General features: G+C 38.6%; 1 protein-coding gene across 1 annotated transcript in view; it reads right to left on the bottom strand.

Annotated features, from left to right (window-relative positions):
- LOC105173836 overlaps positions 1–11,636 on the bottom strand; it is an 11,755-nt gene extending 119 nt beyond the window's left edge. The window contains exons 1-11 of the mRNA XM_011095716.2: positions 10,628–11,636; positions 8,660–8,936; positions 8,122–8,307; positions 7,094–7,246; positions 6,575–7,000; positions 3,975–6,242; positions 3,140–3,327; positions 2,883–3,038; positions 1,756–1,990; positions 641–954; positions 4–264 (exon numbers count right to left, since the gene is read on the bottom strand). Of these exons, the coding sequence (XP_011094018.1) occupies positions 4–264; positions 641–954; positions 1,756–1,990; positions 2,883–3,038; positions 3,140–3,327; positions 3,975–6,242; positions 6,575–7,000; positions 7,094–7,246; positions 8,122–8,307; positions 8,660–8,936; positions 10,628–11,391 (5,228 nt within the window). The 5' untranslated portion in view covers positions 11,392–11,636. The remainder of the gene's footprint in view (positions 1–3; positions 265–640; positions 955–1,755; positions 1,991–2,882; positions 3,039–3,139; positions 3,328–3,974; positions 6,243–6,574; positions 7,001–7,093; positions 7,247–8,121; positions 8,308–8,659; positions 8,937–10,627) is intronic.

Below are 12,485 nucleotides of genomic sequence, written 5' to 3'. Positions count from 1 at the left end.
TGCCTTGGATAGAGAATAACTGCCAAAACCAAAGAAAACGCGAGACCGACCACTCCACTGAATGGCTGAAAAGGGTGGCCACCAGTAAGCCAAAGAGGAAAATTGGGCTGATAGGTCAAAAAGCCACCCGTTCTCAAAATGAAATTAGAAACTAGTATCCCTGTGCGGAGTCCAATTGGTAGCGACAGACTACCTTGGCTTCTTTGACGAGCTCCAGATAAACTTAGAGATAATAACCACAGGCCAGGAATTTCCCATATTGACCTAAGAACCAAGTCATTAAGGATAAACAAGTTTATAAGTGCATAGGAAACATTCACTTGGAGAGTAGATATCAATGTAAGTTGCCTTCCAGAATGTGCATCTTTGGTCGGATGGCTGAGTGGATGGATGTGTATGTGAGACACAGAGAGAGAGAGTCATGCACATGCAGGTTAATAATCCCATTCACTTAATTCCTTTTTCTTTTTGTGTTGTGATTTTTGGGCTCAGGGCTGGCGGATGGGATGCTATAGGGAGATATTTCTACAAGTAGCTCAGGGCCTCACTCTATAGAAATAACATACTTCTCTATTCATAAGCACAATAAAATCCACACTTGCAGAAAAAAATCTAACAGAGAAGCAGAAAGCATAACTACCTTTGAGATAAAGCAAATGCAAGTCCTGAGATAACTATTCCACGATGATATCCAAAGTCAGCAGCAATTTCCTGAGGCAACCATGACCGGAAGAGCAATTCCTCCACAACTGAAACACCAGTTGCTGTGGCAATTCCTTGAACAATCAGCATAAGCATCCACCCGTACGATTTAATCAATGACACAGGTTCCGAAGATGATGAAGATAGAGCGGTTGGCCAACATAGGTGGGCACAGCCAAGTGAGGTATTCACTGCATGTATCAGTATAACAAGGACAACTCCTCCTACCAAACCCTTCAGAAAACTCTGGAACTGAAGGCACAGCAATTACCATTTATGCTAAGTCAGATTACAGTGCAGTAAAAAATAATCATGTACGAAGTTCTAATTTAAAAAAGAAGGCAGATAGGAGGAAGCACAATAAAGCAAGCACTCAAGCACGGCTTGAAATTAACTCTGTCCTTTACCCATCTCTTCCCTCCACTCCCATCCCTTTGGGGCACATGAGATGTGATTGTGGTGGGTGAGAGAAATCTGCATGGGCCAGGGTTCAGACAGAGTAATCCAAGCTGCACATTTTTCATGTGTGGCGTCAACAAAATTTACCAAGAACTGTCCCAAGGATACAAAATTGATCACAGGATCTTTTCTCTCAATAACAAGATTAATAACTAATAAGACATCAATGAGATCTGCAGCACTCTCATTCAATCAGGACCAAGATAGCAGACAAACTAAAATATTAACTGTACAAAAATAGTGAAAAAGGTTCCACTTCCTTTATGAGTTGTCCAAAATATCGTGAGAAACATTTCACTCTCCTAACCAGGTAACCCAGTGAAGAAAGCATAAGAATTGGAAGCTGAGGACTTCTAGCTTGAGACTTTATAGCAAACACTAAGACCTACTCACCAAAATTCCACCATAAGCTCCTAAAACAGAACAGTTCTTTGACCTCTGCACATCTAACCCAAAGACATAGGGGTAATTTTCATCCCCATCCTCAACAATCCATAAATTCAGAGAGCGATGAGCACATTGAGCTGCAGTGCAGCATGTATTCAATGTATTAATAATATAGGGGCACATTTGCATTATTAGTCAAATCCATACCTTTGAAACTGAAGCCAAGTCCAGGCCATATTGCACTAGAGGATCATCATACTTGCGAATTCTTTTGCCCCACAGTGTAATCATAATCATAATAGAGACGTAAAGCCCAGAAATGCAAGCAAACTCAGCAATTTTAAAGGGATTACGTGTTGTCCAGCTCTGCATTAGGGTTGGAAGCAATGGAAGAACAACGGGTGACCATAGAAGCAGCACCATGAAGACAAACCCAAGGATCCTGTATTTACAGGATGGAATTGTCAATTAACCTGTTAAGTCAACTAGCTCTTTTAATGTGTAAATATGGTGTGCGAAGAAAGACAAGGTCCTATTATTATCTAGTTATGAAACACACATGCTACATATCATACAGCTCTTAGTCGGGAAGACTTGTGAAATTCTAAGTGATCACTTCTTCTAACTAGCAGTAAAGGGATCCTGTATATGTGCGACTTCAGGCAGCTAGCTTTTCCTATATGTGATACCAAACAGCTACGAGCTAAGATATTATTTGTTGAAATTATCATTATAGTCACACTGCATGCAGATTTCAATGATATATGCAAGTAACTCAACCTTGTGTGAAAAAATTATTAAATGATGAGGCACGGTTACCAGGATTCAGACAGTTTAGCACTTCTGCGGAGAAGCAAATTAATTAAGTATAAAATGCAAAAAAGGGGTCATTCTCCAAAATAAGTACTTTTTCATTCTAGTTCCATCCTTTTTCTCTCTTTCATATTCCAGTTCGCAGTAGATGTAGCAGGCAGTAGAAGAAGCAGATAGATATATGATAGGAGAAGTAATTCTAATCGAATATGAGGTCTTGTAATTCCTTTCCATGGATGATTCTCAGAAATCAGTCCACCTGGACATTGTTCGGAACCAGAAAATATTGTAACCAATGTCCATCTACAGGCTCGATTTTAGGAAAAAAGAACAGCAGTTAAATTTGGAATAATCTTTCACATATAACTTCAGTAGTATTGAATATTGATTAATATTCAGGGGATTCATATACAATTTAGTTAAGGTCAAATTATTAAGAAAATATGAGGTCATGCTCTATTGAATTGAACTAAGTCTAGGGATAGATCATAAAAGGCAGTTCAGGACGTAATTCAGTTCACCTCTGGAAAAATGGACGTTCGGCAATACGCAGAAATGAGATGAGCTTATCAGTTAAACTCATAGCACCACGTATCCCTCCCCAGAGTAAAGCAACTTTGCCAACAAGTCTCAAAATCCCTCCCTTCTGTCCCAGTTCTGCGAGCATCGCTACCAGCCTATTTCAGAGAGCCAAAAGTTCAACATCTTCTCAAGTTAGGAAAAAAAAATTGAAAAATAGAAAAGATATAGGGGAAAATAATAAATATATCTATCCAACCTTTCATGATCCACTTCCCCATCTTCCTTTACAGGTACCACAGGGCTAGCAACAGACATCGCCTTTTCTGCAAGGCTTGTGACTATATTGTTCTGGGTTTTTTCAGACGTTTCATCCAGCTTCGAGGGCTCTTTACTGTTTTCTTGCTCTTTGAGGGGCTCATTTCGAGTTCCATCAGTTTCAGTATTCTACAAGCATATTGATTGAAAATTTTATGCAGCTTCGAGGATAATAGCAACTCAGTATATTTACAGACGGAAAAGGCATCGAATAGGTATAGTCACCCATAAACCAATAATATTTGCATCATGATAAGCCTTGCACCTTTAATAAGAAAAGCAATGCTATTCAGGTCTTTCCTTAACAATGAACAAGTCAGAGTTGGAGAATTTGGAACTAATAACTATGATGCACAGGGGAGCAACATAAATCCAATGGAAATAGGACCATCTGATGGTCTTATTTCTTTCTAAATAGATTGCATCTGGGACATAAGATTTTCCCTTTTAGTGATCACATTGGGGATCATTTGAGGAAAGGCCTCCGCAAACTTCTGTCCTATTGTTGCTCCTCATCAAGAGATATAGGCGAGGGTACACACACATTGGACATGATAGTCTGATATGAAACATATATTAAATGCTGAAGTAGAGAATATGGGAAAGTTCAACCAGCCTCCACTAGGTGAAAGGTTACTGATGCGGAGCTGGGTGAAACTGATGGTATGCAATTCAAAAAGGAAAACAAAACCCCATGATTGCCTTGAAACAAGGAACTCCATGACATGTAACTGAAACATTAATGAAAAAAAACTAATAGTCAGGATTTTATTTACCGGCTGATGAGCAAGTAAAGCAGATGCCCCAAGAGCAGCCGTAACAGCACCAACCATAAGTTCTTTTTTCTTAGACTTTTCAAGATCAGTATTATCCTCTTTTTCACCAACCGAACTAGTGAAATTATCTTTTTCTTCTCCTTTCATTAAAAGCATTTCACTACTCTCTTTTTCACCAACTTCAACAAGTCTCTTCGTGGATTTACCAACCTGATCAAGGGCTATATCTTTTTCATCATTACCATCCAATGTAGCAACATTGAAGAATTTTCTGAGTGCAGCTAAACTAGAACCTACAACAACACCGACAGGCAGTACTCTTCTTAAATATTCGGTCTCCTGGACAGCAGATGAAATAGCTTTCACTATACTCTCCCCATCAAGGGTTCCAAGCTTGTGCATATTTTCATTCCCTTTATGCATATGCAATTTTCCTTGACCTGCTGGCATGGATACAGCATTTGCAATACACTCTATTTCTCTGGTCAGTTTGAGTTCCAATTCTTCCATGTCAGCAGCACTGGCCCTACGGCCAACTTCAACATTTAAACATTCGATTATGAGACTTTTCATGAAAAGTATAGTCTCCTCAAGTTCGGCCTCACCAAATTCAATATTGTCATTGACAACACGCATTTCCTTGAGTTCTTCATTTTGGTCTTGTTGTTGATCAGAATCCAATATTACATAAGAGGGTTCAATTATATTATCAGGATGTTTAGATCTGTGTGACGTCTTGGTCTGGTCTTCTTTATAACCATCTCTCCAAGTTGCATATTCATCAAGACGGGCATCATTCTCTTCTACCTGTTCTCGAAGCTTCCACTGACCTTCTTCTGGAATGTAGTCCAGATACAACGCTGACATTTTATCTAGATCCCGTAGCATTGCATTTCTCATCCTCATATACAGATATGTCTTGAGGTATTCCTTGTAAAGTGGATCTCTGTACGGAAAAGTAGTTAGATAACTTGGAACCTTATCTAAACTGCTATTTACACATTTCACAAAATCCGCTGCAGGTTCTCCAGAAGGTACAAAACTGTTTTTATTTCCCAAACCAAACTGCCTCCTTGTATGATTTTTATCAGAACTATTACTGTTGTGGTCACCACGTGCATAATGCTGTTGGTTATATTTGTTGCCAGAGCCTAATGAATCATACAAAAGAGTACCATTGGAATTACCTGACTGTCTGCTTGTATTACTCCTTGCATCTACTCTCCTTCCAGATTTATGCTCATTTTTCTGCAGATGAGTCTTAGATACAGAGCCTTCAGTCAATTCCTTTACCTCTTCTATTCCATTTACTTCACTTGCATTATTTTCACTGTCAGCTTCATTTTTGTTGTCCTTTTCCACCTCCAACTGATTAATCATGTCCTCTATTACATGGAACACACTGTTAACAGCAACTTGGGTGGAATCATCAAATCCTGTTAATGCATCTAATGCCTGAGAGACGCTGAATCCTGGGGGATCACCACTATTTTGGCTTGGATTGGAGATTTGACCTTTTTCTTCCTTACTAGGATGGTTTTCTGCTTCATTTTCCATCACTTGAGTCCCAGAAGCAGGGGATGGTGCTGAAGATTTATCCTCTATGAAATTGGCTTCAGACATCTTCTGATCAGTTGGAAAATTATCTTTGTGCATCTTATTCTCCTCTATCGGGTCTGATTCTCCTTTACCAATTTCTCTTTCCATTTTCTTTTGGTCTGCAACCATATCCTGATTAGCATTTGATTCTGTCACATTTTCCTCATCAGAACTTTGGGCTTTACTAACCGTTAACACCTGTTCAGTTTCAAGAGAATTTCCCATATCATTCAGGTTCACATTTTCTACATTGTGACTGTTGCTTCCATGGTTACCGCTAGACTCGTACATGCTTGTATCATTGGGTTTCTCTATAATCTCTAATGACTGTTCTTCTAATTCTATTTCTGCAGGAGGCTTGTCAGAGTTACGATCAACTTCCATGGAACCATCTACAGGGTCATTAATCTCCTTCTTTTGATCCAAAGAGTGAACATCCTCATCACATTTTGCTTTCTTCAATCCAACTTTTTCTAGCCCTTTTGAGTTCAATCCTGGTGCCACATCAGGCATGTGCTCTAGACCTAAGAGTTTATCAAATTTTAGATTAGACCCGTGAGTCTGCACAATTCCTGAAACAGCAGTTGTAAGCTTTCCACGAACATCATTGGGCACAGCATCTTGCAAAGCTTTAATTAGTGTCTCCCCTTGACCAACAGCAGTGAGGACCTGCCAAGGACCAACATCATTCTAGGTCATTCATATTTCAAAATAAATCCTTGGGTCACCGTTCGCACATATCAAGCCGGCATAGTGTCAAGTTCGGAAACCACACTTAAAAGCTTTACAACTTCGAAAAATAAATATGTAAATGAGGTAGTATTTATAGATGATTAAGAACAGTACTATTTATGTGCAGAGGGTCCAAGTGTAGTGTATATACCAATGCTTAATAGATACACCTCCCAGCATAGCCTTTGCAAACTAGACAAAAATGCCATACCCATACAATACATTTAAATAAATCAACCTAACTGATGCAATCAATTTAGGAGCATTACCTTCTTCTTCTGTTCCTCTGACAGAGTATCAGGCATAGTCATATCAAGCATATTCATAACCACTTCTGCAGTCTGTAATACTTGTCCTCTTTCATCAAACGAGTTGATTCCTTCCTCTATAACTTCTTCAGTAGTAGCATTAGATTGGTTGTCTACGTCACTGTCATCTTGTTGCACTCCTTTGACAATAGGAGGAGTTTCTCCTATATCCTTTGTATGTCTTGCATCATTTTCCTGAAATACATCCACCGGAGGAGTTGTAGAACTCCCATTGGTAACACTCAAGAGCTTTTCAACTCTTTCCTGTTTACTAGAAGCTCTACTTTCCACCAATGCTAGCCCCTTTGAAGGATTTATAGAGAAATCAACATCTTTCAAAAGCGGATGGCGACCTTTTAGAAGTCCAAGCTCCACAGCGATAAGCCACTGTGAGCAATTTGGTTGTCAGAGACTCGTATTAATGGACATCAAACACATTTGACATCATATAGTATACATTAGCAATAAGAACATAGTTACCTCCAAAGTGAGGTGCTGACACCAAGAGAACGTCAATCTAGTACCCATTGTCTTGCTAGATGGCAAATAAGAACACAGAAGTAAACTTGTATATGGGTTCGCTGCTATGGAACTCCGTGGAATAGAAAACAAAGGAACTTTTCCATCATCATTCTGGATGAGTCAAAGAAAAAGGCAACTATCAAGTTTCAAAACACATCGACTGGGTTCTTTTTACAGAACCAATTTAGGGCATGAGCGGACATATGTTGATAATTAGGAATTCCTTTTTGAATAGGGCTATTATCAATTATGCTACTTGGATTCAAGAAATGGCCTAGGTTGTAAGCAAGTCAAAAATACTAGATTCATCAAATTCTGCCTGACAGTCATAATACGAATCATATGATTCAAGAATACATGGTGACTGTAACAAATAGTAGTTTCTCATTTCTTAGACAAGTAACAGGTGTCCAGTGAAGGTGCTTTATGCCTTACAAAAATTCAGAATACATAACTCCCAGGCAACAAGTGTCAGAAGTGAACAGAGATAGTAATTAATGAAATAACTAAAAAGTTCAGTAGATTGTTAGCCAAGAGATATGACTATGTCAAATAACAGAAACAATCAAGTCAAACAGTCGGTTTATCATGGTAAGATTTAAGTTTAATCAAATTAGCACCAGCAGAAGGGGGTTCAAAAAGTCCATTTAACCAGTATTCTGCTAAACAGGAGACGGAAAAGAAACTAACAGCAGCACATCATCATTAGTGCTGACAATCAAGTCATTGCTAGCTTTCTCTCTAGAGCTTAATTTTTAAGCAAGGGAATAAATGGAAGCAATGCTAATAGCAGTAAGTCATTTCTCTTAATCTACTAGGACTACTGCACCCAAATCCTTGGCATCCAAGATAACCAGGCTAGAAGAACAAACCCATCCTGTGTATTATCGATTGGTAGTATGTAATGGATTATCATTAGAGCAAACCTTCAAAGAGCAATCATTAGCAACATGGAGGTCTCACAGCATCATAGAGAGGAAACAAACCTGTATAAAAAGCACAGGAATTTTCACTTTGCCAATGACATCTCGTGTGCTAGATTTTGCATAAAAATCTTCTATTGTGTCAAATCCGTGAGACACTATGGAAATTGCTCCATCAAAATCCCGAGTGGATGATGCCGACAAAGCCCTTTCAACATCAAATCCTTTCCCTCGACCTTGAAACAATTCCTGATAGTATAAAGAGTTACAGCAGCAAAATATGAAAAAGATCAGTTTGATTGTGATTTACACATACTGTCCACCTCCTGGAGACCAAAAATAATCCTCCCTTTCCAAATTGCAATTTACTTTTTCCACAGCTATATTATAGCATGTGAATACTTTTAATGTTAAAAAAGAAAAGCATTAAAGGTTTGATAATTTGAAGTCTGAAAAACTTTGCGCCTATCTCAACTGACACAGTATGACACTTAAAAGTTTCTCATCAACAGACAAAAAAAAATGCTCTGTGACAAGCATGATTATTTGTTAGCATTCATGGGGAAAAGGACATGAGAGACTGCTAGCAGAAATACCAAACCTTGTTACATTGAAGTATGTTGATCAAGCCATCTGTATGCCTCTGATCAAAATCCATATGATGGACAGCAGACCTCGTGGCCTCCTCTAAGTCGAAAGGATTGTCTATGCATGTCGCAGCTGTAAGAGGTGTTCGCTCTCCAAATTCTGCCAAGTACTTTGTCAACATATTTGCACCATATTCCCAGCCAACGCCCATTAATGTTGTCCATGGTCTTTTCTTGCTTATAAACTGTACAGCTGTTGAGATATCATCGCTGTCAGCAGCTGTAAATAACCTACATAAATGAAGTTATTATAGCGTCCTACTATCAGCTTGTTTTGCCAGTCCAGGAAAGAAAGAATCTTCTCAATCAGGACCTGAGCATGCAACTAAAAACGATTAAAAATTCTCTTTTGGCTTTACCCAATTGCATCCATCAAAAGCATCTAATTCACTTAGATTCTTGGTAACTTAGGAACTAAATAGGACATCACTTCAACATTTAGCTTTTCGGAGTCCATAATAGCGCAGATACTCTAGCAAGCCAAAGAAAGTCAGGCATACAGCTACATAAGCTAAACAAAAGAAGACAATGCTTAAAAGAAAAAGGGAAAGGAACTAAACTCAAAATGGTAATACAGACAGCTAAATAAGCATGCATGTATCTCTGATACAATCTGGCTCTGTCACAACAGTTTAACCAGAAAAAGGTGCAAGGATAAAATAATCAAACTGTTTATCTGATATGAGAATCAGCCCATAAGGGAAAATCTTAATGCAACAAAATTACAAATGAAATATCAGATCTTGAAAAGACTGTTTTAAGTCCCCCAAGAATTAGAAATAAACAGTGACCAGAATCATCTAACCCCTCACCAATCTGAAGGCAAAGATAACACATCAAAGGCTGCCCAAAGAAAAACTGTCTCATACAATATGCGTCAGGAAAAGAATTCAAGCATGGGCAAAGAAATTTATTTGAATTTATGGTGCCAAGACCACAAACCGATCAGCACTGCCAATCATCGTTTACTGTTTTTAAGTCATGAACACAAGGAAATCACCAGTCAAAACAGCCTTATAAAAAATGGGATTCGTAAACATTTTTTGCTATCCCAACATAAACGAATATCCATATCATCCATCTCTCATTTGCAATCATATATAAAAGATGGAGAGAACTGATTGACAGCTCAGACTGACCCAAGACTTAGAAACTCTTGAAAAATGGATTTGAAAAAAAAAATTGTCATCCCAACATAAACAAATATCCATAGTTCTCATCCACCTCTCATTTGCAATCATGTATAAAAGACGGCCAGAACTGGTTGACAGCTCAGACAGACCAAAGCCTTAAAAACTCTAGATGTTCTTGTCATTACTTGGAATAAAATTGACGTAATGAAAACATACTCAAAATTAAGTCTTGCAAAATACGCAAATGATACTATGGTAAGTTTGAGAGTTTCTTTCTAGGTTTGTTTGAATTCTCCACCGTTTTGTTTTCTTCTATAATCTTTTTTAGCGGAAATTAGAGCCCAGCCTCACACGCTCACCATGATGGAAACAGAAGAGATGTAGAATGGCGCCTGAATCCTGTCTTTTAACTTTTTCGTTTCTTAAGAATGTCCATCAAGATATTTGTACAGTAATTATCAAGGAAAAAACTCATGCAATTTGCATTGATTCTTAACAGCAATAAATTCTAGTATAGAGAAACAGCAGAGTACAAATGGAAATAAACATCAAAGTTACGCTGCTTGAGCATCATCTACGGATTGTAGCTCAAGGCTCAGAACCAGCACAGGAAAGAGAACAAAAAGGAATAGGAAGAAAGAACGAATCCAAATTTCCTATACAACCAACACATTTGATCTTAAACTACTAAGATATGCCCTCTAAATTCGTATTAATGCAAAGACATAAACCAGGAAGATACAAGTAATGTAAAGATTATAAGTTGAAATGGAATTGGACGATACTAACCGTGCAGTTGTCAATGGTGAGCCCGCACATCCTCTCGGATTCATGACAACTGGGAAAACTCCTCTTCTCAGACACTCGCACACAAATACCCTAATTTTCCTTTCATTACTCCCTTCCGCAGTCCCTGGAACAATCAACACCGTAGTATCCAACCCACGTTCCTCCTCCAAGTCCAAATTTGATGGCCAATCAAGTGATAAGACTCCACCATCAGCCGTGGCCACGCAAATTCTCTGATACACCATGTTCTCATCAACATCACCACCACTCTTCACCGGCTGAATCATTCTCCCATTGTTCAGCTTCACATAATGCCTCGCTTCTTTTATTAGCTTTTCATTCACATCCTCCAAAAATTCGTTTCCGGGGAAAAAGATTGAAGGGCATCGCAACGTCACGAAGCGATTAAAGGGTGTCGGACTGGTGAACAAGATCCACTCCCCAATATCGGAATTAGAATCTCGGGTAGTTTCAGGATCGAGAAGCAATTTACGGGAACTAGAAGAGATAAAGAGGGCGAGACCGGAGGCGAGGCCGAGGGTTGGAGCAATGTAATTGAGCGAGTTCAGAGAAGGAAAGTGGGATAGTAAGCTGTGGAATAGGTCATCAAACGGTGAGGATGGAGGGTTTAAGCGGTTATGAACAGTGAGGGGCTTGAGACGACGGCGCTTCCATGCAGAGTGGTGGTGGCGGGAAGGGATAGCCCGTCTGTGGAGAACTGAAGGTGGGAGCAAGAACTGAGTTTGTCCGAACGCCAGGCTCATTTCACTGCGGCGGCTGCGGGTGGCTCGTCGGCGGCGTACTCTGTGTCTCCGCGGTGGAGAATGGTGGGGGGGAGGGGAGCCAATCCCTGAGTGGTTTTGTATGACGGTTGAGAATTGAAAATGCCATACGTGTATGGTTTGAAAAGTAGGTGGGGGCAGAATCTAGCTGTTCCATTCTGTGCAGTTCGTGCGTTTCCATTTGCTATACTGTCCTGTCCTTACAAAATCGTGTTTGTTTCGAACAGAACGTCGGAAGATTGGAGAAGACGCAAAATGAGTGTGGGGCAGGATGGAGCTTCGGATCTCCCACCAGAACATTCGGTTGCGTGTAAAGCGAAACAACGCTTGGTTGTCGCTCCGGCCCAAGCCCAATATAATTATCATTTTGGCGAACCCATAATTAACTCCAAAAATGATATCCAATGGACCTATGATACTTTAGAACTGAGGTTTGGACCAACTCTTGGACTACACTAGAAGCATGGCCTGTTACGATTTATTATCATGGTTAATGTAAAAAAAATTTCATAGCAAATACTGATTAACATCGTTAATAATAGTTTTTTTTTTTCTAATTGATGTCAAAATATTAGTTATATTTAAAGATTATGATAAATATTTTGGCAATAACCAAACTGTAGCAAATATTGATTAATCGAGATCACAATTTAAATTTCACATTGATTTTATCTAGCGGTGGTAGATAATATTAGTTTTTCACGGCTTTTTAATTTATCGTGATTTGTAATATAGGGAATAATTAACTTTTTTTTTATGTAAAGGTTGATTATTATCCAAGTATTACCACAGTAATTCCTCATGTACATACTAAAACCTAACCCTAACCAACAATTTTTACTTATTAATAACAATCCACACAGTGTTGGCGGTAGCTAGCAGAAATATAATATTAAAAATAAATTACTATAATAAATTAAATAATCATTGATCACTATCAGACAACAGTTATTGACCGTAACTTTTATGAGTATGGTTAAGATATTTGTTATGGCTCATAATTATATATTAAAAAATATTTAACATGGTGGATAAGTTAAATTTTTTCATCAATTTTATACAATCGTGATTAATAA

Source organism: Sesamum indicum, linkage group LG11 (genome assembly GCF_000512975.1).
Source record: "Sesamum indicum cultivar Zhongzhi No. 13 linkage group LG11, S_indicum_v1.0, whole genome shotgun sequence".
In the NCBI taxonomy this organism is placed as follows: domain Eukaryota; kingdom Viridiplantae; phylum Streptophyta; class Magnoliopsida; order Lamiales; family Pedaliaceae; genus Sesamum; species Sesamum indicum.
The sequence above is the reverse complement of the archived record's forward strand: the minus strand, read 5'-3'. Positions and strand labels throughout refer to the sequence as shown.